The sequence below is a fragment of the Gopherus evgoodei genome, chromosome 2, assembly GCF_007399415.2.
Source record: "Gopherus evgoodei ecotype Sinaloan lineage chromosome 2, rGopEvg1_v1.p, whole genome shotgun sequence".
Taxonomy (NCBI): Eukaryota; Metazoa; Chordata; order Testudines; family Testudinidae; genus Gopherus; species Gopherus evgoodei.
The window spans coordinates 100,187,371-100,214,296 of record NC_044323.1 but is presented as its reverse complement, the minus strand read 5'-3'; the positions used below and the strand labels follow the sequence as shown (position 1 = coordinate 100,214,296).

Genomic DNA, 26,926 nt, shown 5'->3' with positions numbered 1-26,926 from the left:
TTCCTGCAAAAACCCACATGGCTGCTACCTTATTATCCTTGAAATCCATCCTTATGACTCATTTCTCATAGAAAAAAACATATTGCTAGGCAGGTGGTGAGCCAATATTACTGCTATTGTTTGGCTTGTTACATCTATTAACTGTGCACACAGCTCGTCTGTAAAATTATTGTTTTTTCCTTTTCCTTCCCAGTCTGTTTGCCTTACCTGCTTGTTATGGCTTATCTTTTAGTCAGCAAGCTTTTTGGGGCAGGGATAGTCTTTTACTACATCTCTGCCCAGTGCCTAGCACAATGGGGCTCCCTGGCTGGGAGTACCAGCTCTCCCCTGCCCACTTTCTTGCTGATGTGGGCTGAACCAGCACACAAAAAACAAACAAAGAAAAAAATCTTTCATGGTTCATGTGACATTTCTGAGACATTTCATTCAGGCCACTAACCTTGCCTATATTACAGTCTAAAACCTGCAAAATAAATGGAATGTTCTTGAAACTAACTTCAGGTAAGGACACATAAATAATTACCAGAATAGCTGAATAATTATAAATGTACCATATATTGCAGCATATCTTAAAATCTGCCTCACATTTGCCTTTAAGAATCTTAGGGACACAGTTTACTCTGGATAGATCAGGACTTACATAGCAATTTACATTTTGGGCTTGATCCTTCAAGGTGTTTAGTGCCCTGAGCTCAGGTTCCAGTTCAGCAAAGCATTTAAAAACATGCTAAAGTCAATGGGATTTAAGCACACAACTAAATATCCATCCTTAAGGACTTTGCTTAGTAGGCATGTACTGACTGACTACAAAGGTAGATGAGGGTGCTCAGCACTTTGTAGGAGTGGGCCCATTACTTTTCTGTTAAAATATCATAATCCAGAGGCAGATCATTTTTTCTAAATTGTACTCAGTTATGACTTTGAAATGCTGATTGCTGATCAGTAAGGACATTTTCTACTGGGAGGACACCAAACACTGATCACCTTGAGGGGTTTTTTAAACAGGAGGCATCTAAGTCCCTGATTCAGGAAAACATTTAAGAATGAGTGTAAAGCACTATTGACTAATGGATATTTTCCTGAATCTGCACCTAAACAAGGAATGACATTTTTTGTTTAGGAAAAATAATGATTAACATAAAAAAAAACTCCTTGTTGATGAGGTGTAGAGGAGATTCCATATACCCACTGTTGCCCTCTTTTGGAATATTTTAGATGAGATATCTGAAAAGAAGAGACCGAGGAGATAAAACATGGTAAAGGGTTACTGTTTACACTGTCCTTGCAAGACAAAAGCTTCAAGGAAGAGATCATGGCACTAGCAGATCAGTTTTCTTTGGCTAGCGGCACATATTTCCAAACCAATATGCAGTGCAGTCATGCTCTGTTGACAGTCATAGCAAAAACATAAATAAAAGAAGTTTGGATTAGCTGTCTAGAAAAGCACTAGATAGGATTTGTGAAACAACAGAAGCAATTTTACCAAGGCAGAAGTATACTCTCAATATGAACCATATACATTTTGCAAATCTACTCTGACATTTAAAAAAGGGATGAAACAAATCCTACATACAAAACACAGATAGATTTAGAACCGACAAACTTATTTTGAGGTTCAAAATAGTTCCACCAACTCCCTACCCTCACTCTCATTCGATTATTTTCATCTTGGCACAATCCAGTTCCAATCAGGGCCAGAGGTGTTGAAAATTTTGATAAAAGCTGTTCTTGTGCTATTTCCACCTGGACCACAGTCAGGAATTACCACAAATCTCAAAAGGAAGCAAGTTGTCATGAGCTTTCCAGCCTAATGTTGCAGACTGATTCTTCTCCCCTACTGGTTTTACATTATTGAAATTCCACTGACGACTTCTTCCTTCTCATGCGCCATCACACGTAATTAAGATTCCATAGGCCAAATGTTACCCTCAGTTATACCTGCAACCTGACCATCTTCAGATTGTGATCTTAATGACAACTGTAAAAGGCCATTGCCATCAATGGGTTGTCACAGGTCAAGTGTCGAGAACAGAACTTCATACTCAATTCTGTCAATGATGCACAAAATACCTACAGAACCCAGATCCTTTTGCAACAGCTGAGTTGGCTCTGTGCTGTTAACAGGTCAAAAAAAGTGGGTAAACTTATTGTAACACTCAGATAAGCAGATAGGACTCTGCATGTATACAAGAAGCAGATCTGTTGAATAAAAAATGCCATTTTAATATAGTTACTTAGATGCAGTGCACTTAAAGACAGGATCTCTCTATTGCACTGGCACTAAGACAGGAGAGCACTGTCTGACACTTGTCATCTGATAGGCTTCCAAATGAGTTCCAAACTGGGTTGTGATCTCTTTCCCCTATCCAAAAGAATTCTGGTTACTTCTGTGGGCTTACTGTGTCTTAATAAAGCCTCATGTTTTCTGCTGATAAGCATCAAGATCTCTGTTGTTAAGGGACTTATTTCTGGTGATTGTGCATTGGGCTGAAATCCTAGCCCCATGGAAGTCAGTGCCAAAACTCCACTGACATCTAGTGGGGCAGGTCTTTACAATGGTTGTGGGACTACATCATGATGATGAACATTATGCTAGCTGCACCACAGAAGGACACATGAAAAATTGCAGCAACAATGGATGTTTGTCTCTTTACGTCAGAAACCTCAGTTGAAATATAGGCTTATAGCTGGAAGTCATGCCTAGTGCTGAGGCTGCAAGCTTTTTCCTGCCCACAGGTACATAAAAATGTTTCCAACCAAGGGCATACACCAAAGACATCTCAAAGCCTTGTGGCTCGGACACAGATTGTTAAGTGACCTAACAAAGCCTCTTTCTATCATCATCTTTTTTATATTTCTCAACTCTATCCCCTCTCCATCAGTACAGAGTATGAACTACTTACAAGAAGTATGCCAGGAATGGCCTGTACTACCAGAAGTCCTAGACAGCACCAGAAATTGCAACTCCTGCCAGTCTGTGGTCACAAAGACTGTAGGGCAGGTCTATGCTACCGCTTAAGTTGATATAACTTATCTCGCTTGAGAGTGTGAAAACGACACCTTCCTGAGCAACGTAAGTTACATCAACTTAAATCAGTGTCCACAACAGTGCTATGACGCTCTCCTGCCGACATAGCTTCTACCTCTCGAGGGAATGGTGTAACTATGGCGATGGAAATGCGCTTTCCTGTTGGCATAGTGCAGCTTCACCAGACAGGTTACAGTGGCGCATTGTGCATGTGTGCCAATGAAGTGCGATAGAGTAGCCTGGCCCTAGACTGTTGAGACACCTGCTGGCCAGAGGATAGTAAAGGTAAGCGTCTCACTGTTTTTCTTGATCTGGGAGAGCCATTGCACTGGGACTTTTGAAGACTGTACTGATTTTCATTTAACTGCTCGGTGTACTTAGGGTTTATTCTGCTCTCAGTCCCAATGTATGTTTAGTTTGTGCAGACAAGAAGTGGGGATTTAAAGCGTTTTCTAGAACATTTCCCAAAGCGTGTTCTTTGGCTGTCATCACTGTACATTTCTGAGCATTCTGGTGGTGGAGTCAACTGGAGAAATACAGCAATTATTTATTCCAGTTAACAATACAAACTCATTAAATGTCTATCCCCGTCTCCAATTATATGTATCAGTGCTCAAGGCAGAGAAGGCAACATCGGAAAAATAACATGCAATGATGCCTTTTATACAACCTGGCCAAAGCCCATTGAAATCTATACTAAGATTCTCATTGATTCAAAGGGCTTGGATCAGGCTCCTGATGAAGTGATTTTATTCCACACTATAAGTGAAAGCTTTCTATAATTAGAATTCCATTTTGCACAAATGCACCAAAACAGTTCAGAACTTTGATTCTACTTCACTATGCATAGAGGGAAGGGGGTATGCCAGAGGAAGGCTGGTGGGTGTTGTGCTGCAGCCACTGAGAGACATTACACTGGGGAATAAATTAGACCTGCTCCTTAGAAGCTCTAACGTATGCTGAGGCTACGTCTTCACTACTAGCCGAATCGGCGGGTAGCAATCGATTTCTCGGGGATCGATATATCGCATCTCATCTAGACGTGATATATCGATCCCCGAAAGAGCTCCTATCGATCCCGGAACTCCACCAACCCTAACGGCAGTAGCAGAGTCGACATGGGGAGCCACGAACATCGATCCCACGCCATGAGGACGGTAGGTAATTCGATCTAAGATACTTTGACTTCAGCTATGTTATTCACATAGCTGAAGTTGTGTATCTTAGATCGATTTCCCCCCGTAGTGTAGACCAGCCCTGAGTCTGGTTGGCCCAGGATCATGGAGCTTGCACCCTTCACTGCATCCAAGTGGAGTGGAGATTCCCGCTGTTTATTTATATGAAAATATCCTAAGTAGCAGGGGAAAAAAGACAGGCAAAGAAGAAAGCTGTATAAAATATACATCAGAAGAACTGTGCCTGAAGAAAATATTTTTTGCATTTTTCCTGTGAGTACCAGTAGGTCTATGTGGAGATGCTCCCAGAAGTAACATCAGGGGATGTTTTCCAGTGTTGCAAGAGCAATTCCAAAAATATTTGCAGCTGCTTTCTACAGTCTCCATGGGATGATGGTCCAGTGGTTAGGGTTCTAGAATGAGGCTTGAAAGACCTGAGTTTAATTCTCTGCTCTGCCATAAGCTTCCAGTGTGACTATGGCCAAGTCACAAAGAGTGTCTCTTCACAGCACAGTTAGTTCCAGTTATAAACGCTAGCGTTACCCCTAACTCGATTCCTGTCCACTCACAAAAAACTTCCAGTTTGAGTTACGCAGTGTGTTAACCTCAAGCTAGCTGGCTTATCAGAGGGGGTGGGTCGAGGCTTGAGTGATGCCGATGTTTGAGCTAGTGGTGTAGTGAGGATGCAACAGCTCTTGTTACAACCACTCAGCAGTAGCTAATTGAATCACTTTGTGCTGCTAATCATATCGCTCTGTGTAACTATAGTGTTGTTTTGCAGTGTGGCTGCTCTCCCTTGAACTAGGCTTGCTTGAGTGCAGTAGTAACTCCAGTGTACTAACTTGAGTTAACTGTTGCAGTGAAGACAAGCCCTTAGTCTCTGCCTCAGTTCCCCACATGTAAAATGGGGCTAATAATATTTCCTTACCTCACAGGGGTGTTCAGAGGACAATATACAAACTAAGAGATTGTGAGATGCTTGGATACTAGGTAATGGGGGCCATAAAATTATATCATATGGATATAGCATACAGGAACCCAGTGTGAGAAGTTTGGATTTGCTCTGCTTTCATATGGCTCCTCATTCACAGCAGCTAAAAAGCTTGCTGTAGTTCCTCCATTAATCTCCAGTAAAAAAATTGAATTCAGTGGATACTAGCACCAGGGCAGTCCTATTGTAATTGCCTGACAGAGAAGTTGAAAGTTTATCATGCTTTCTGACCCCCAACTGTCAGGATTTTTGAAGTTAATCCTTATTTATATGTTTTCTGTATATGGATAAATAAATCTTTGCTCTTTATTAGAAATATATTATGACTGATGGTAGACAGGAAAGCTTTATCCCACTACTTTGGTTTGTATTCTGGTTGAAATATCTCTTTGAGTAACATGAGTGGGGAAGGGGAGATGATTTTTTTGGATTAAAAATCAAATAAAACATTTTTCCGATAAAGAAATTCTATGACTTTAAGAGAAATGTAATTTTCAAAGGAGCATATACTGCAGGGGCTGGCAACTTTCAGAATTGGTGTGCCAAGTCTTCACTTATTCACTCTAATTTAAGGTTTCGCGTGCCAGTAATACATTTTAACCTTTTTAGAAGGTCTCTTTCTATAAGTCTATAATATATAACTAAACTATTGTTGTATGTAAAGTAAATAAGGTTTTTAAAATGTTTAAGAAGCTTCATTTAAATTTAAATTAAAATGCAGAGCCCCCCGAACCAGTGGCCAGGACCTGGGCAGTGTGAATGCCACTGAAAATCAGCTCGCATGCTGCCATCGGCACGCATACCATAGGTTGCCTACCCCGATATACTGCATGCTCAATAAGAAAGTACATGCAGGACAAACAGAGATATACTTGTTTAGAACCTTTTCTCAGAATGTATAATATTTTTCACAAATATATCTGTTCAGTGAATATGTATGCATTATTAGTTACCTTTCTGTACAAACCAACTGGACCCTACTATCTGATTTATGTGGACAGACATCTGCCCAGATTTGCATGATCAAGGCCCAGGATTCATAATTCAAAGAAAAGTCTTTATACAGCTATGATTGAAAGACCAAGGCCATACTGAATATAATAGATACAGTATTTATTTTAGCACACAAGGTCTTCAGTTCAATGAATAATAAGAACTAAAATGTCACTTACTTTAAAAAAATGTATTTACAGCAAAAACATTCAGGCATTTTTAAGTAAATGAGGTTACATGTGTGTAAATGGGGCAGAATTTGGATCTGACCAAGTGTCAGACTATAGAATTCTGTCAGAAGGTGAAGAGTTACTTTGCTGACTCAGCCTAACAGCCAGACCATCGTGTTAGCACCAACCCAGTGCTATAAAAGGCTGAGTTCCTCTTGGCATCAGAAAGAGCTGCAGGGAGAGACAGCATATCTGGTTCAGAAAAACCTTTTAATGTTATAAGTGTAGTCCTGCTTTTGGACTGTACTTAAATATAAAGGCTAACCCACAGGAAGGAAAGGAGTTTTGTACTATACATCTGTGTGCACCCATTGTGTCCTTAAATCCCACATTTATGCATGTATATTAGGCAACTGTGCACAGAAAAGGATAGGATTGAATTTACACTTCCAACATACATGGATGCATGTGAGCTAAGGCATCAGCTGTGTATTGGTTCCACTGCCAGTTAAATAGGTTATAAAATCAGAAGGGACCATTGTTCTGTTCTAAGCTGACCTCCTGTGTAACACAGGTCATAGGACTGCCTGGAATGGGAAATGATTGTAGTGCTGGGCAATCTCCATTCCCTCCTAGGTCCCTCCCATTTCAACACCCGGGGGAAGAATTTCTTCCTCCAGTTGGCCACTTGGGAGATCTCCAGAGCATGACACAGACACTTATGTTACATACTGATTCTAGGATTTTGCCCTCAGTTGTTTTAAAGATACACCAGTTATAAATACAAAAATTGAGCTCAAACAAATCCAACTATCAGAAATGCTGTTATGGTGATGGGAGGACCACTATGAAGAAAAGGGTTCTGAAGTGAAGGACAGAATAAGGTCAGAAAGCAATCTGTAGGACTGCAGACTCATTTTGGCTGCTCCTTGTAACAATCTTTTTCAGATCAGCGAAAGAACAAATGGAGCTGATTACAGACCCACAAAAACCAACAACAAAATAAAAATAGATGGCAAACGGCAGTCTGACAGCTTTGTCCTTGTAAGGGGACGGTAATATTCAGGCACCTGAAATGTCAATCAGATGTGTGAACTGCCACTGATCAGACTAGAGACAATGCAATTTCTTAGCAGTCATCAATCAATAATTCTAAGCATGAATTTCCTCAATAAATATCTCCCCCACAGTGCATGGCCTGTACTTACCCTGAGTAGCATTTGCTAGTTATAAACCAATCTATGCTGACCTTCTATGTCAATGCACTTGATTTGCTTAGACTTTTCATATCACTCCTTCTGTTACCATTCCCCAGGTATAGCCAAACTGAAAAACCCGGCATGCAAGAGGGGGTAGGACCCACAGCAGATGTTGAAAAACATACTGTGATGGTTTGGGGGATCTGTCTTATGAATTCTGATTGATATTATTATAAAATTGTTGTATCATGGAATGCTTCTGGGTCTGTGTAATCACCATGACTTACAAGCCGGAAAGCATGTCTCTGCTAGACTAAGGACAATTGTGAAAGAACTATCAGCACCTGAATAGGTCTTACCTAGGGAGCACAAAAAAGTAATTGCATCCTAGGAGAAAACTGTTCTTTCCACCTTCTCTCTGCAAGGGGCTGGCACTGGCAGAATGGAAAATTTCCAAACAAGAGGAAGAGTAAGGGGTTTGGACTCACAGAGAAAAGAGAGACATGCAGAGGAAATTTGGTCAAAAGAAGGGAAGGGGATAGAGGAAGTAAGCTCACCTAGGGAGAAAAGTTTCAAGTTTAGGAAGAGAAGTCATGCAGCTGCAGGGGAAGGATCCTGGATCCTACAGAGGACCCTAACCCCAGCCCACAGAATGCTCTGGAGTGGTGAGGAGACGAAATCAGAGAAATGAGCTTAGGGTTTATTTGTTTTTGTATAGATCTGTGTATTTCTCATAAATAAATATAAAGAGCAGTAATGTGTTAGATTTCTGTATGTTGCGTCTGTGTTGTATGCTACACTTGCATGTGGCCCTTTGAAGAGGTAAACCAGAGGACTCACACCTTTGGGTGGCGTTCTGGGAGACATGTGTTTAAGTTACAAGGGAAGCCAGAGGTGTCAAAATTATTTCCAGGGTGCTGTGCTGCATGCTCATGGGAAGGGGTGACAGATATAAGATCTACTCCAAGAGTGTGTTTAGGGACCCAAGATAGTGACAGCACCTGGGCTGTGTTCAGACTCTGGAGGCTTAAAACACCTAGGATATAGTGTCTGGGTCCCCTCACAGCAATCTGGTGAGCTGCTGACTGTGGGAGCCTGACCAGATCTATCATACATACTATAAAGAGGTTTGTTATCATAGTTTAAAAGCTATGAGGGCACGGTTCTGCCAACATTTACTTACGCTGTATAGTTGCTTGATCCTCAGTATTTCAATGGGACTACTTGAGGAGAAAGGCACTATGGAGTGTCAAACCAGGGGGGCTGCTTGAACAGGATGTTGTTCTCAGAGGGTAGCAGAATCTAGCCTTAAATAACTAAGTGGTGCACCATTAACCATGTTATCTCTAGAGAACTGACCTCAAATCCAGGCTTAGGTTACAAGGGAAAATGAGCTTGGTTTTCTCATCTTAGATCCCATTTGCACATATAACAAATCATGTGATAAGGAACCATGACTGTTGGTCTCTGACCAAGCGAGAGCAAGGATTGATATAGCAGAGGAAAATAGCACATTTCCTTGCACAACCATATATCTGGCTTTAGCCAGTGCTGTCAGTCGCTACAGTCTGTATGGCCTGTACAATAAAAGCCACTCACATATTATAAAAAGAAAATGTATCACAATGTGTAACTGGTGCTTTTTAACAACAACAAGGTACATCAGACCATGATATGACTGTCAAATCATTTATAAAATACTTATACAATTGTCACTTGCTTATCTATGCAAAAAATAATTAAGCAAAAGATCACAAGATTCAGCTACACATGTACTTAAAAGCAAAAGTGATACAGTGATATTCAAAAAAACCAGGAGTACTTGTGGCACCTTAGAGATGAATAAATTTCTTTGAGCATAAGCTTTGGTGCTCAAATAAATTTGTTCGTCTCTAAGGTGCCACAAGTACTCCTGTTCTTTTGGCAGACACAGACTAATATGGCTGCTACTCTGAAACCAGTGATATTGAAAATAGCCCTAGCATTAAAAATAAGAGCTGCTTGACCAAAGGGATGTACTTTTCATGAACATTTTCATGAATATTTCATCTCTTTTTTTAGGGGGGAGGTCAAAATTCAAAATGTTTATGAAAAATGTAGTGAAAATTCCATATGTCGATATTTTCAACCAGCTATATTTAAAATGTTACTTAGGTATAATATTTTGACAGTAGTGAGAGAGATGTGTTTGAATAACTGCTAGGTATAAAAGAGCCACTACTACACTCCAGCAAAGATTACACAATACATTAAATAAATCTGCCAAAACCTCATTTCATTGTTATGTACTATTTCTGTGTTTTCTCCTAGCATCCAGTGACAACCAAGTCCTATTTCATGGAAAAGCAGCATATGGTAGAAAACTCCAAGAGGTGTCATTAGAAATATATGTAGAAGCCAGTTTATTTGAAAACCTTGAGAATTTGGGAACATTTAAAAGATGTTCCATTGTTTTCCTGGATTTACAAGGCATTCAGCAAGTTAAATTTATAACGTAAAACTCAATGGGCTGAAACAAGTGTTTTAGAGACCTTATTTTCAGCATTGCTTCAGGACTTTTACTGTTCTCTTGCTCATGGGGAATTTCCAAAGCTACCTCTTTTGTGTCTACATTATAGATTCATAGATTCATAGACTCTAGGACTGGAAGGGACCTCGAGAGGTCATCGAGTCCAGTCCTCTGCCCTCATGGCAGGACCAAATACTGTCTAGACCATCCCTGATAGATATTTATCTAACCTACTCTTAAATATCTCCAGAGATGGAGATTCCATAACCTCCCTAGGCAATTTATTCCAGTGTTTAACTACCCTGACAGTTAGGAACTTTTTCCTAATGTCCAACCTAAATCTCCCTTGCTGCAGTTTAAGCCCATTGCTTCTTGTTCTATCATTAGAGGCTAAGGTGAACAAGTTTTCTCCCTCCTCCTGATGACACCCTTTTAGATACCTGAAAACTGCCATCATGTCCCCTCTCAGTCTTCTCTTTTCCAAACTAAATAAACCCAATTCTTTTAGCCTTCCTTCATAGGTCATGTTCTCAAGACCTTTAATCATTCTTGTTGCTCTTCTCTGGACCCTCTCCAATTTCTCCACATCTTTCTTGAAATGCAGTGCCCAGAACTGGACACAATACTCCAGTTGAGGCCTAACCAGCGCAGAGTAGAGCAGAAGAATGACTTCTCGTGTCTTGTTTACAACACACTTGTTAATGCATCCCAGAATCACGTTTGCTTTTTTTGCAACAGTATCACACTGTTGACTCATATTTAGCTTGTAGTCCACTATGACCTCTAGATCTCTTTCTGCCATACTCCTTCCTAGACAGTCTCTTCCCATTCTGTATGTGTGAAACTGATTGTTCCTTCCTAAGTGGGGCACTTTGCATTTGTCTTTATTGAACTTCATCTGGTTTACCTCAGACCATTTCTCCAGATCATTTTGAATCATGACCCTGTCCTCCAAAGCAGTTGCAATCCCTCCCAGTTTGGTATCGTCTGCAAACTTAATAAGCGTACTTTCTATGCCAACATCTAAGTCGTTGATGAAGATATTGAACAGAGCCGGTCCCAAAACAGACCCCTGTGGAACCCCACTTGTTATACCTTTCCAGCAGGATTGGGAGCCATTAATAACTACTCTCTGAGTATGGTTATCCAGCCAGTTATGCACTCACCTTATAGTAGCCCCATCTAAATTGTATTTGCCTAGTTTATCGATAAAGATATCATGTGAGACAGTATCAAATGCCTTACTAAAGTCTAGGTATACTACATCCATCGCTTCTGCCTTATTCACAAGACTCGTTACCCTATCAAAGAAAGCTATCAGATTGGTTTGACATGATTTGTTCTTTACAAATCCATGCTGGCTATTCCCTATCACCTTACCACCTTCCAAGTGTTTGCAGATGATTTCTTTAATTACTTGCTCCATTATCTTCCCTGGCACAGAAGTTAAACTAACTGGTCTGTAGTTTCCTGGGTTGTTTTTATTTCCCTTTTTATAGAAGGGCACTATATTTGCCCTTTTCCAGTCTTCTGGAATCTCTCCCGTCTCCCATGACTTTCCAAAGATAATAGCTAGAGGCTCAGATACCTCCTCTATTAACTCCTTGAGTATTCTAGGATGCATTTCATCAGGCCCTGGTGACTTGCAGGCATCTAACTTTTCTAAGTGATTTTTAACTTGCTCTTTTTTAATTTTATCTTCTAAACCTACCCCCTTCCCATAAGCATTCACTATGTTAGACATTCCTTCAGACTTCTCAGTGAAGAGAAGTTAGCCTCAGTTATCCTTTAACTGTTTGCTATTGATGCCACCTGGTTGCTTTTATGAAGAACCATCATGAGGTCAAAAACATTGAATTATGTTTGGAGGGAACAGATGCCTGATTTTCCACACAGAGAAGTCATATTTCAGCACTAACAGAAAAGGAAATTGGTGATGATCAAGTTACAAAACCTGCAACTAACTGGAACTAGGTTGATCTATAAAGGTTGCCGGAAATTTCCTTAAACCAGATCCTGTGTCTAGAGCAGGGAACTGAGAATCTGGAGTTCTGAGTTTTATTCCCAACTTTTTCAGTGACTCATTCACTATGTACCTTGAGCAAATCATTTAAGCCTACATTTTCAAAAAATTGCTTTTATTTTGAGTGCCTAACTTTGGATACCCAAAGCTTGATTTTCTGAGGTTCTGAGCATGCATAACTCTAACTGAATTAAATGGGAACTGTGGTAGCTCTGAACATTAGGCCTTAGTTATTTAAAACTGGACATTCAAAAGTTAAGGCACCTAAAATCAGAGGCCCTTAAATTGACCCTTAAACTTTGTATTTATCAATACCCTCATCTATAAAATGGAAAAAATATTACCTACTAACTTTTAAAAATAAAATTTGACATCCAAAGAGGCGTATAAATGTAAAATATTATTGCAAATACTCCATGGTTTTGGTCAGGTCAGAAATACCATGGTAAGAACAATAACAATAACTGTTATTCTTGCTTTTGTTACGGTAGTGCCTATGGACAAACCAAGAATGGAGGGAACCCCATCGTAACGGGCAATGTGTTTAAAGTCATGAAGAAAATATTTTGTTTAGATCTAGTTTTGACTGAAGCTTTGGGCTGATTTTCAGTCAATCTGCGGTTGGCTCATTCCTAAAAGAAACAGAAAAAAAATGTAACAAGTTTTGGAAAAAGAATACATCTAAAAATTAAGTTCACTGGAATGTGACAGTGACTATTTTCTGAGTCAATACATATGATCTTTAAAAGACTGACATTGTTAAAATTGCCTCCATTTTGTCTCAACGGGACACCCTCTAGGGATAAGTCTGTCTCTGTACTAGATTAGTTCTAACTACACACTGCCACTCAGAACTGATTGGGATAGAATCCTGGAGCATCCCAGCATACAGAGCTATGGAATATGCTGCCAGCCACACATGGACAAATGAAGAAACAGTGAGGACACGGTAATGGGGGTAGCACTTTGTTGTGGGAATGTTAATCCGTGTGCTCAGATCCAGATACCAGGCACCTGAGCTCACTGCACAGTGCAGACATACCCTTGAAAAGCGATTTTGGGCCAAGTGTTGGCTGAAAGGGGGTTGAAGCTGTCATCAAAGAAATGGTCTCCTGCTGTTTGATTCCTGCTTTGTTTAGGGAAACAGTACTCTATACATTGAAAGAAACACTTGACTCCATCATCAGTTTCTCCTCTTACTGGAAACAACACACAAGATCCTGCATTTTGGTTACCTGCTAGATTTAAAAAAATTGGTAACAATATGATAGAATCATAGAACAATAGGGCTAGAAGGGGACTGCAAGGACCATCTAGTCTAACCCCTGCCACAATGCAGGATTTGTTGTATCTGATAGAATAAAGTGAGGATAGATGTGGGCTAAAGCATGGGGGAGGAGAGAATTCAACCCATAACCAGGGAGTGCATAAAGAGATCCTTGGGCTGGCCTTTTCTGCTATAATCTCATATCTGGAAGAGAAGGAGAATAGAAAGAGCAAAATCTAATGCCTGAGGCCTGACTTAAAAAAGAAGAAAAGAGTAATTGTGAAGGAGTTGGGAAACTGAAAGCCAAAGGATAGTAGTTATCCCCTAAAGATGTGATGAACTGCCCAAGGGCAGTTTGATGACTGGTGAATAGACTTGCCTGCAGGATTGCTGCTAAGGTGGGCAATTGAAAGGCAGAACCCTGCGATAGACAATTTATGAGACCAAAGGTTCCTTAGAATCACAAAAACCATTGAGAAGAGCAATGAATAAATGATCTCAGCTGAAATCACAGACTTAGCACCACATGAGGCAGCTTCTAGAAAGAATTAGGAAAGGCAACAGATTGGATGATTTTAGATATTTATAAGACACACATAGTGAAAGAGGGCTGTTCAGAGAGATTAGCACCTCAGGCAAATGTGATCAAATCTTCAGCAGTGGGTTGCAAAATAATATAGGAATATTCACGAAACGTTATGTAAACAAATGGATGCCTGTCAAATTTTAAAAATGCATTGAACTACATTTCCCAATACTATTTAGTTTTGCCGTTATAATTTCCAATCAAAATACACAAACAAATATAAAAAGAAAACCTAGGAGTGTCATCCCAAATTTTCTTGCAAACTTTTGGACTTTTTGGTTTTTTTGTTTTTTTTTAAATGGTTGGTAGGTATGTCAACATAATGGAAATTCCTCTGATAAAAGTGATTCATTATAAACCTTGGTTTTCAGGATTTAATTAGTATCTTAGTCATTTCAAATGGTTGAAATGGATATATCGTCTGTGCTTTACTAGTCATTGTGCCCAATCAAAATTCCCTACTACTTTACTGTAACTATGAACCTTCCCTTAACCCAGGACACTCAATCTCTAACCCAGAGGAACTTCAACCAAACTCCTGGGTCTGAACAACCAAAAATTTGAGGAAGGTTGTATTCAAACATTGGCCCTTTGATCTGTAACAGTTACAACTAATACCCTGTACCTAAATCACTCTGAGCATTAGAAAAGTTCAGCTTTTGTTTTAATTAATAAACATTATCTGTGTTAACAGGAATTTATTACTCAGCAGCTCAGGATAACACCTGACCCTGCTGGGAAGAGTACAGACAATACTGAAGTTCTTTTCTTCCATGTTATTGAATTTGAATAGGAAATGCCCATTGCCACTAATGGGAGATGTGCAATAACCATATATAAGTGGTAGAACAGATCCCTGTGAATGTGATAGGTTTGTAAGGAATATTGAGGGATGCACATGACATTTGAACAATTTATTTATAATTCTGTTTTGCTTAGTTGGTTTGACTACTACATTTACCTTTTATGCAAAATGGTCCATCATATGCAGTTTTGGAACAGTCACAGGAGTAGCCATTGTATTTCTCGACACATTTACCTCCATTCTCACAGTACATTCCATAGCTGGTGCAGTGGCCAGAGCAGCCAGGTTTCACCCCCAGTGTGACCTTTGCTCTCTCTTCCAAGTCCAAAGTCACCCCATTCATTCTTAAAGAGCGAATGCAACCCAGAAATCCTCTCTGGCCTCCTGCGGCACCTGAGAGATAATGCAAAAATAATGAACCTTACTTAGTTGTTTAGCTATAGATTTACATGCCCAAAGAAGAGCAATCAAATCTGAAAATGTGGGCATAAGTGCCTTTCCCAAGCACCCATGGCAAGTTGCTAACAGAGAGCAAGTGTTAGAACTCAGTAGTTTAGGCCTAAGTTCAACCTTAAGTTCCTTCAATATGCTACTGGGCAATTCAGATTTTTGGCTCTAGTAGAGTTGACCATGGTTATGATTCAGAGAGAAAATCTAGTGCAATCACAGACATTCAAGTTTGGTAATACAGTCAAACAACGAACACTTATAAAGATTTGTAATGTGCCAGGTAGGACAGACATTTTTGAATCTCAATGTCTATTGCCTAATTATTGTCTGAATACCCCCTTATTCTGACCTTCCCCATAACTGCCTGCAACTGTGAAAATTTAAATAGATAAAGATCTGAAAAAATGATTAAAATAAACATGATCAGTTGAAATTATAAGAAAATAAAAATTGAATTCTGCCAGTCCTATTCATAGTTCAGTTTACTCAGCAACAGACTTTTTATTTCAGGCCATCTTTAGCAATGCCAAAAATGTTAAAGAAGAGACTGAACTTGTGAATAATGACTGTACAACAGGGACACATGTGGCTGTTTCCATTCCACTGACAGTATCATATTTACTAAGGTACTGAAGGTTCTGTACATCATTTTAATTTACTTCTGTTGCTGAGCCTTCACTAAGATGTAAGGAAACGAGGTAAAGAATTTTTTTTTGTCTTGTTGCCAAACATATAGAGAGAGAGGAAAGTGCTTCTTTGCTCATCATTTCACGCAAACCTGGTCCTACCTAACAGCACTCACCATGTCTGCACTGTGGATCCCCAAAAGCTAAAGAAGCATGAGTGTTGCTGGAATAGCAGCCTTTCGGTATCGAAAATGCAGTGAAGGCTAGCAACATTTGAAAGTAGGTAGGCAAGCAGTGAAATGTGTCTTTGTTATACGGTACAATATAACTGGCTATTAAAATTCACAAGCAAAAGGTGGGGTGATGGGGTGTCAGACTGGAGGATGAATACAGTAAATGGGGGAGGGGAGATGTCATAAACAGATAGTTAAGGATTAATAGAACAGGAGTACTTCATGTCTCTTTTGACTGTAAAGGGTTAACAAGTTCAGTGAGCCTGGCTGTCACCTGATCAGAGGACCAATCAGGGGACAGGATACTTTCAAATCTTGAGGGAGGGAAGTTTTTGTGTGTGCTGTTAGTTTTTGGTTGTTGTTCACTCTGGGGGTTCAGAGAGACCAGATGTGCAACCAGGTTTTTCTCCAATCTCTTTGATACAGTCTCTTATATGTCCAGAATAGTGAGTACTAGGTAGATAAGGCGAGTTAGGCTTATGTTTGTTTTCTTTATTTGCAAATGTGTATTTGGCTGGAAGGAGTGCAAATGTGTATTTGGCTGGAAGGAGTTCAAATTTGTATTTTGCTGAAAGGATTTTAATTTGTACTTGTATACTTAGGCTGGGAGGGTATTCCCAGTGTCTATAGCTGAAAGACCCTGTAACATATTCCATCTTAAATTTACAAAAATAATTTTTACTGTTTTTCCCTCTTTAATTAAAAGCTTTTCTTGTTTAAGAACCTGATTGTTTTTTTATTCTGGTGAGACCCCAGGGGACTGAGTCTGGATCCACCAGGGAATTGGTGGGGAAAAAGGAGGGAAGGGGGAGGAAAGGTTATTTTCTCTCTGTGTTAGGATTACTTTCTCTCTCAGGAGGAGTCTGGGAGGGGGAGAGAGAAGGAGGGGGGAAGGTGGATTTTCCTCTCTGTTTCAAGATTCAAGGAGTTTGAATCACAGTAATCTTCCAGGGTAACCCAGAGAGGGGAAGCCTGGGAGAGGCAACAGTGAGGGAAAAGGTTTACTTTCCTTGTGTTAAGATCCAGAGGGTCTGGGTCTTGGGGGTCCCCGGGCAAGGTTTTGGGGGGACCAGAGTGTACCAGGCACTGGAATTCCTGGTTGGTGGCAGCGCTACAAGTACTAAGCTGGTAATTGAGCTTAGAGGAATTCATGCTGGTATCCCATCTTTTGGACGCTAAGGTTCAGAGTGGGGAATTATACCATGACAGGAAATCAAATCTACATAAGGTGGATATGCTATTCATATCAGAGAGACGCCAGCTAAACAGTACTACCACAAATTTCCTTCCATGCATGACGTTCCCAGGCCTCTTTCAGTTCCTGGCTGAATAGCTGGGTGGGAGATCCTTTGGAAAAAAATATCTGGACAAAGCCTGCTTGTCTGCCTGAGGCTTGAGCTACAAATAAGAAAGGAGAAATGATAATAGGGTATCAGAGCAGTACTTGTTTCTCTGAATTGGGTCACCTTCCTTCTATAACCTATATTGCTTTTCATTTTGTATCCTACTATCACTAAGTGCTTCTGGAAAGAAGCCTGATATATTACTGTAACTGACACCAATGTGATGTCGCTGGAATGGAGAACTGACTGTTGGGGCCTGTTATTTCTTCTGCTACTTACCAACATATAACTGGCTATACAGTTCCAACCGTGTGTGGCCTTCCGTTGGTGCTTTCCGGATCTCCTGCGGCAGCTGGTCCACTCGCAGACTAGCCTGCTTGACATTCCTCTCAGCGATGACTCGATGCCATTGGTCATCATTGAGTGGGTTGGGGGATCTGACAATGATCTCCACTGGACCATTTCCAACATCAAATGAAAAAGACACTTCAATAGCAGCTGAAATACCAGAGGGGAGAACATCCATCAGAGGTTCAAAGTATGATTGTTTATACTTGTTACACAGGACGGCACCTTGGGACCCATCCTGTAAAATCCTAACTGCATTTAAGACTCCTGACTTCAGTAGAAGCTGATGGTGCTTAGCACTTCTCAGGAGGCCATTACAGAAAATTCCTATGGAATTTAACAGAAATTAAATAAATCTAGTTCTACAGAAAATTAACAGAGTTCCACCAAAATTACTGTATAAATATTAGAACTGGTTGAAAAATAGTTCTTTTTTCGATAGAAAATTTGTACATAAAGGAAAAAATAGTGTTTGTGTTGACATTTTCAGCAGGAAATTCAAACTTTTCATAAAAAAAAAAAAGCTGTTTCTGGGTTTCAGTTTTCCAAGTAAAAAAGACAGTTTCCACAAAAAATTGTTTAGCTGAAAGCCTAATTTTCCATGGAAAAAAGTTTTGATGGCAAATTTTCAACTAGACCTAATATATATTTATAGATAGTAATAATGAATGATGGCCAGAATTTTTTAAAATGACCCTACAAAATTCTTAGGCAGATTAAATTATATTGGCTGGTCAAAAAATGTACAGAGACTTTATACATTTATATTATACTTTGCAGGACTTTTCCATCTGGTGTTGCTCTGCAAAGCACACGACTGACATTTATTACTAAGGAGGGCAAAGTGATTAATGAGGAATAGATCACTTCTGATGAGAAACATGATCTCAAATTACCTGCTATGATTCATCTAGGCACCCTTTTGGCTGTGAAATTATTATATAATGGCAGAGAACCAGTTCAAAGAATTATTAGAAAATGGATTGCTACTGATAGTATTCACAAAGAAGGATTTAACCTAGATGTGAAGACAGCTGGATTTTCGGTCTATTTCATTTTTTTTAGGTATAAAAAATCCATGGAAAGCAACTTCTGGCAGCTGTGTCATCTTTTTAAAGAGAATTCCGATGCACCATAGGGCTGTAAAGGGATCTTATACAGTTGTGCCTCTCATGTTGTGCATAATTCACTTCCAGCCTGTCTTGCAAAACTTTACTCATCCATACAGGGAAATTGCTTTTGATGGGCTAGTAAAATATCATTATTACCTATCAGCCTACTAAAAGGAGAACAAATACTTCTTGTGCCCAGGCTAATATATTTTCATGGCGCTTTTTTCAAGGCTAAAGCAAACTGTAGCCATTTTTGTGTTTGTACCACATCCCAAAAACGATATCGTATGAATAAGCATTTTTCATAATCATGAATGCTTTTTTAAACAAAATTTGCTGCCAAAATCTTATTTATTTTTTGTTTCCCCCTTTCTTTTATGGAAAGAGAGAAGTTTAGAAGGAGAATTATACAGGTGTTTAGGTAGTGAAACATCCACCATTCTCAGCTACCTGCAAGACTATTTCACTTTTGAAATGACCACCTCTCATGGCCCCTCAGCTCAACCATTTTGCCTTTGTTTGCTCAGGACTTGGCTACAGAATTTAGTAAAAATGTTTTACTCTGATGTGGTGAAGCCTTCAAGCTTCTGGGGGTTTTGGATATAAGGGTAGGGCAAAGTAGAAACTAGAACCAAATCTGTACAGTTATTAGCATACAGGAAGCATTGCAGCCTGCCTTGAAGAGTGAGTGGCTTTGTCTCCACTGTGGCTGCTCTGAAAAAAACATTTCATATCTCTGCACACTATCTGTCTCCAACTCCTTAATTGCTTCCCGAAAGCGGGCTGTCTGCAAGGCTATAAGAGTGAGAACTGCTAAGCAGAGTATACATTTCAATCTCAGCCACCTGATGGCATTTTTAACATTGCCAGTGGTGCCTTTGTGAAACCCCATCTAGTATTCAGTCACTGAATCTACTTTAAACGTCTCTAAAAGAGACTCATTTGCTCTCAGTCTTCTGGGTGAAGGTAGCTGCCATTAAAAAAAAAAGATAATTGCAAATAGATGGGGAGAAAGAGCGAGAGAGGTGGGGGTAGGAAGAGATGAAGACATTTCAACCAGAACGACCAGACTTGCAAAGCTCACCTTTAATAATGGCTGGAGATAAGGTCTTCATAGCAGCCTAAAAGGTTTATTCTGTGATAATGGTATTTAAACACAAGGAAATTCATACTAATTGGAAGAAAATATTAACTGTGACTTTAAAGCATAAATATGCAGGAATAAAATTCTTACTAGTTAGTCTTAAATTTTTAATATTTCACCTTGTAACTTGAGAGGGAAAAGAATAAACATCTCAAAACAATGTATTTCTCATCAAAGATTTTTGTTTTGTTTTTTTGTTTTGTTTTGTTTTGTGAAAGGGGAAGAAGCACCAGAAAAGTATAGCATCCATGGATTACACTGACATATCCCGAAAACAAATTTAACACAGGCGTCATATAAAATATTGGAGAGTAAATTTGTATGCCAGTTTGCTGGCCTAAGAAAATGTGAAATATATCAATATGTACTTCTTAAAGAGCGGAAAAAATTGCTCACAGGCTGCATGTTAGTAACTCCTACAAGCAACCTCCACTATTGGTTCTCACAAGTAAGCAATTTTATTTATCTGTTTTAATAAATTTCTGACTCCACATCCTAGTGTATACAACAGTCAGAGGAATCTTTAACTAAAAAACTATTAGTATTGGGACTTTAACAGTGATGGGTGAACATGTTTATCCAGAGGTTCCATAGACCTAGACATCTAAAAGACTAGCAATTAACTGATTTTTTTAAGCAAGTCTCCCTCCCACCATTTTTCTAGCTTGTCCCTGCTGAAAAACTACCTGCTAGAGTTGACTCTCCCTCCTCAAAAATCCAAAATGGTTTGGGGCCAAATTCATTGGGGAGACCGTTATAAGAACAGCCATACTGGGTTAGACCAATGGTCCATCTAGCTCAGTATCTGGTCTTCTGTGGCCAGTGCCAGATGTTTCGTAAGGACAGAACAGAACAGGGCAATTTCTAGTGATCCATCCCCTGTCATTTATCCCCAGCTTACAGCAGTTGGAAGATTAGGGACACTCTAATCATGGGGTTGCACCCATTACGATCTTGGCTAATTGCCACTGATGGACCTATCATCCATGAACTTATATAATTCTTTTTTGAACCCAGGAATACTTTTGGCCTTCATAACATCTCATGGCAATGAGTTCCACAGGCTGACTGTACATTGTGTGCAGAAATACTTCCTTCTGTTTGTTTTACACCTGCTGTCCTTTAATTTCATCAGGTGACCACTAGTTCTTGTGTTATGTGAAGGAGTAAACAACACTTCCCTAATCATTTTTCTCCACACCAGTCATGATTTCATAGACCTCTGTCATATTACTTCCCCTCCACCCCCAAAATCCATGGCTTGTGTTATAAAGCAGGTTAGATCAGATAATCTAATGGCCCCATCTGGCCTTAAAATCTATGAATCAATGAGTCTCACTCTTCATCAAAGCACTTTATGGTTCACCTCTCATTTCACCATTCTTCTAGCTTGTCCTTGCTGAAAAATTCCATGCTAGAATTCTCTGCTTGATGATATTTGCTATGATGAGACTGCCACTAGAGAAAGTACGCAGAGTCGGTCAAAAAAGCAAACAAGATGTTAGGAATCATTAAAAAGGGGATAGAGAATAAGACTGAGAATATATTATTGCCCTTATATAAATCCATGGTACGCCCACATCTCGAATACTGTGTACAGATGTGGTCTCCTCACCTCAAAAAAGATATTCTAGCACTGGAAAAGGTTCAGAAAAGGGCAACTAAAATGTTTAGGGGCTTGGGGAGGGTCCCATATGAGGAAAGATTAAAGAGGCTAGGCCTCTTCAGCTTGGAAAAGAGGAGACTAAGGGGGCATATGATAGAGGTATATAAAATCATGAGTGATGTTGAGAAAGTGGATAAGGAAAAGTTATTTACTTATTCCCATAATACAAGAACTAGGGATCACCAAATGAAATTAATAGACAGCAGGTTTAAAACAAATAAAGGGAAGTTCTTCTTCACACAGCGCACAGTCAACTTGTGGAACTCCTTACCTGAGGAGGTTGTGAAGGCTGGGACTATACCAATGTTTAAAAGAGAACTGGATAAATTCATGGTGGCTAAGTCCATAAATGGCTATTAGCCAGGAAGGGTAAAGAATGGTGTCCCTAGCCTCTGTTCATCAGAGGATGGAGATGGATGGCAGGAGAGATATCACTTGATCATTGCCTGTTAGCTTCACTTCCTCTGGGGTGTCTGGCATTGGCCACTGTTGGTAGACAGATACTGGGCTAGAGGGGCCTTTGGTCTGACCCGGTACAGCCGTTCTTATGTACAGATGACTGGTATTCACAGAACTACCAGCTCAGAGAAAGTGGTTTTCAAACGTATGTCGTATGGGGTGGGGGTGCAGGGGGAAAGAGACTGCAATCCTTTGGTCACACAGATTTCCTGCTTTTCACTGCTCATCCTCACACCTGCTACTTACAGTTATTCTTTTACAGTCTGTTCCTCCTAGCTCCTGCTACAGTCATAGTAAGGCTGTTGGTTAATCGCAGATAACTCACACGACTAACTCAAAAAAATTAATTGTGATTAAAAAAATTAATCATGATTAATCACAGTTTTAATCGCACTGTTAAGCAATTGAATACCAATTGAAATGTATTAAATATTTTGGATGTTTTTCTACATTTTCATATATATTGTATTCTGTGTTGTAACTGAAATCAAAGCATATATTATTTTTTATTACAAATATTTGCACCGTAAAAATGATTTAAAAAAAATGGTATTTTTCAATTCACCTCATACAAGTACTGTTGTGCAATCTCTTTGTCATGAAAGTGCAACTTACACCTTTTTTTGTTACATAACTACACTCAAAATCACAACAATGTAAAACTTCAGAGCCTACAAGCTCTCAGGCCTACTTCTTCTTCAGCCAATCACTAAAACAAACAAGTGTGTTTACATTTACAGGAGATAATGCTGCTGGCTTCTTATTTACAATGCCACTAGAAAGTGAGAACAGGCATTTGCATGGAACTTTTGTTGCCGGCATTGCAAGGTATTTACATGTCAGATATGCACAAAGACAGAGCAAAATGAGTATAAAATGCTACTATTCTGAGTTAGTGGCATCTAACACACACTTTGCACGGTGTAAACAATTGTGTAAGGTAAATGGCAGTGGAATATCAGAGCCAGTGCCTTCCTAAGCATTCAGAGCTGGCTGACATTTTAGAAAATTTACATCCAGCCTGGACCCATTCTGATGATAAAATATTCACCTCTGCAATCAGAAATTAAATGAATTCTGCTCAGTTTAGCCTTTCTAAGTGATGTCACTATAAACTTATTTTTATAAATACCAATGAGTCCATTGACAATATACTATTGATTCCTTGTCGCACTGAAATTCTTGTTGCCTGGAGAAAGACAGAAAAAATTCTCTTCCTGAACTAGCAGGTGGTATAAGAAAGGTTACTGAATTGAAAAACTGTCTTTAGTCTTTCTTTGAAAGGTAAAAATGTAACTATAGATACAATTTTAATATCGTTTTAGCCTCAGAGTTTGGAAAAGGTGATACAATATTATTTACAAGACGAACACACAATTAAATTGTTTGTTTAAGAGATTTACCCCTTAATACCCCATCTATGGTAGAAAAGGTTTATTTAAATCCCTTTGGAAATTCTTCAACCAAATGCCTAAGGCTTGTGAGCTATTCTTTTTATTCATTTATTCTGATAGCATCATCAGCGTGCATTTTTAACCTTTTTTAGTTATGAATTTTGAAAGGTTTTACAATACAATAAAAACCAATCACAGAGAAAAACAAGAACAAAAAACACTGAATGTTTTATATCAAAAAGCTGTGCAAAAAGCATAAGGGATCTTCTTACAAAGCTGCAGTCTCTCTCTAATATTTTTTGATGATTATGCTGTCCTCTGTTTGAGTTAAACCCTCAGGGCACCTTATTTAATTAGTGGTGTGTGTAGTACCTACATCTGATTAATGTAAAATTGCAATTAGATTACATGTGAGAATGGACAGGGTATTTGATCTGTTAAGATACGTTGCCCCACTACAACGAGGTGCTGCTCTGTATTTTATGAGGACATGTGTAGGTTGTCACATTAATTGCTTGAAATACAAGTCTGGATACTATTAAAATAATTTCAGTTTAATCTTTAAAAGATGCAATTAACATATTGTCCCTCTTCTCTGTCATTTTAGCTGGTTATCTTAATGGTCTTTGTCTCTACCTTGAGTCCCTGAAGTATGTTCTCCTAGTCTTTGGCTCTGTTCTAAGATGTATGACAAATTAAGGTGTGCATCTGAAGCCATGTACGGCATTTGAGCATAGTGCTGGGAGGCTCTGGGCAAAAGTGGTGGTGGTGGCCTGAAGCAGATGGCAGCAAAAGTTTGGGGAAGAGTCTAAGAAAAGGCAGGGCCATGAATTTAGTATAAAGGTGGAAAGGGCTGGGGACAGATGTCTTTTAGTGAAAATGGGTCACTTTCTGTTCCGAGATTCAAAGGTTGGGACTTCATTTCTATATGAAAGTCCTAGGGGAGTTAGGTCAACTACCACTGAAGTCAGTGGGAGCTTTTTGAATGATTTCAATGAGAGATGGATCTGTGAGGGTCTGGGCTGCAGTGCTGGCCATTTACTGAGAACACCGGGATCCAGATCTCTATCTCACCTGATTCGGCCAGTCTGCCGAATGCTTGGTTCAGTGTTTGGATGAGACTGAAGCATAGATGAGCTGAAGTTCAATGGTTGAAGTTCAATGCAGATAAAATTGAGGTGATGCTTATAGGTTGGGGGAAGAGATTGGAAGATATGAAGAGAATTATCTCTGTCCCTTTTACTGATGCCATTTGTTACCAGAGTTTGCAATAAGAGGATGGTTTTGGATCCAAGCAGCAGGATTCAGGAATGCCCTTTTCTCCCATTTTCATTTGGTGAGGAAATTATGACCGTTTCTTTCAAATGCAAACCTTTCAGTTATGATTCAGGCTTTTTCCCATTTCAAGAATGGATTATTGCTATGTGCCCTGCATAAGGTTACACCTTAAGACAAGCCAGAAACTTAAGCTAGTGCAGAATGCAGTAGCCCATGTAAGCAGTGTATCACAGTGTGAAAACAAGACATCTACACTGCAGGATGTTTGTACTGTCTGCCTTTTGATTTCTGGCTGGAGTCCAAGGTGTTGGTTTTGATGTAAAAGCCATATATGACCAGGTACATGTAGAGGTGTGAGATCACCTCTCTTCGTGTCTCATGCTATGGCAGATGTGATCAGCACAGGCACTCCAGCTGGAAACCTCCTGAGTTAAGAGAGGGGGCTAAGGGCCCTCAGGTTTGACCTATTCTTCCTTGTTGGTATGACTTAAACAAGGGTTGCTAAGCTACAGTCTTTTTAATTCATGCTTTGTCATGCAGATGTTTGTGGGGAAGGCAGTTTTATTGGGGACTCGGTTTTATGGTGGTAATTGAAGAGCTGGTTTTCATTTTGGTGAACTGTATTTTTAGTCTGTGCATGGATCGCTGTGTTCTGTTACTATTCAACAGTATTGGGCTTAATCTATTCACTCACAGATTGAGGTGGCGGACTCATGTCACTATAGATCAGGGGTAGGCAACCTATGGCACACATACCAAAGGCGGCATGCTAGCTGATTTTCAGTGGCACTCACATTGCCCAGGTCCTGGCTCTGCATTTTAATTTAATTTTAAATGAACCTTCTTAAAACATTTTAAAAACCTTATTTACTTTACATACAACAATAGTTTAGTTATATATTATAGACTTATAGAAAGAGACCTTCTAAAAAACGTTAACATGTATTACTGGCGCACGAAACCTTAAATTAGAGTGAATAAATGAAGACTCGGCACACCACTTCTGAAAGGTTACTGACTCCTGCTATAGATATTTGAGTCTTCATTAATACTGAGGAGCCAAAAGGACCTGTAGGCTGTGGACAGACTTAACAACCTGGGGGGGGGAGGAGTCAGTTCCAGCAAAGAAATCATAAGAATAGATTTTCCATCTCTCGTCATCTTTTGACTATCCCTCTCCATGTCCCATTAAGGAATTCTGTGTCTTTAAGAAGAGTGCAGCATACAGTTAAATTACATTATACTATTCGCCCACCGCCGCTGATTAATCTGCAGTGCAAAATTTAATCCACCCAGATGCACTGCATTAGCACATAAGAATGACTCTACTGGATCAGACCAAGGGTCCATTTAGCCCAGTAGACTGTCTTCCGACAGTGGCCAGGGCCAAGTGTCCCAGAGAGAATGAACAGAACAGGTAATCATCATTCCCTATGGCTCATTCCCAGCTTCTGGCAAACAGAGGCTAGGGACACCATTCATGCCCATCCTGGCTAATAGTCATTGATGGACCTATCCTCCATGAATTTATCTAGTTCTTTTTTGAACCCTGTTATGGTCTCGGCCCTTCACAACATCCTGTGGCAAGGACTTCCACAGCTTGATTGTGTGTTGTGTGAAGAAACACTTCCTTTTATTTGTTTTAAATCTGCTGCCAATTAATTTCGTTTGGTGACCCCTAGTTCTTGTGTTATGAGAAGCAGTAAACAACACTTCCTTATCTACTTTCTCTATACTAGTCATGATTTTATAGACCACAATTATATCCCCCCTTAGCCGTCTCTTTTCGAAGCTGAAAAGTCCCAGTCTTATTAATTTCTCCTCATACGGAAGCTGTTCCATACTCCTAATAATTTTTGTTGCTCTTTTCTGAACCTTTTCCAATTCCAATAGTCTTTTTTGAGATGGTGTGAGCACATCTGCACACAGTATTCAAAGTGTGGGCAAACCATGGATTTATATAGAGGCAACATGATATTTTCTGTCCTACTATCTTAATAGGTTCTTAATTATTCCCAGCATTCTGTTCACTTTTTTGACTGCTGCTGCACACTGAGTGGATGTTTTCAGAGAATTATTCACAATGACTCCAAGATCTCATTCTTGAGTGGTAACAGCTAATTTAGA

General features: G+C 39.5%; 1 protein-coding gene across 1 annotated transcript in view; it reads right to left on the bottom strand.

Moving 5' to 3' along the window:
- The window catches only part of CNTNAP2 (contactin associated protein like 2), a 1,679,055-nt gene that overhangs the window by 98,479 nt on the left and 1,553,650 nt on the right, over positions 1 to 26,926 (bottom strand). The window contains exons 17-18 of the mRNA XM_030551435.1: positions 17,678 to 17,896; positions 14,903 to 15,139 (exon numbers count right to left, since the gene is read on the bottom strand). Coding sequence (XP_030407295.1) covers positions 14,903 to 15,139; positions 17,678 to 17,896 — 456 coding nt within the window. The remainder of the gene's footprint in view (positions 1 to 14,902; positions 15,140 to 17,677; positions 17,897 to 26,926) is intronic.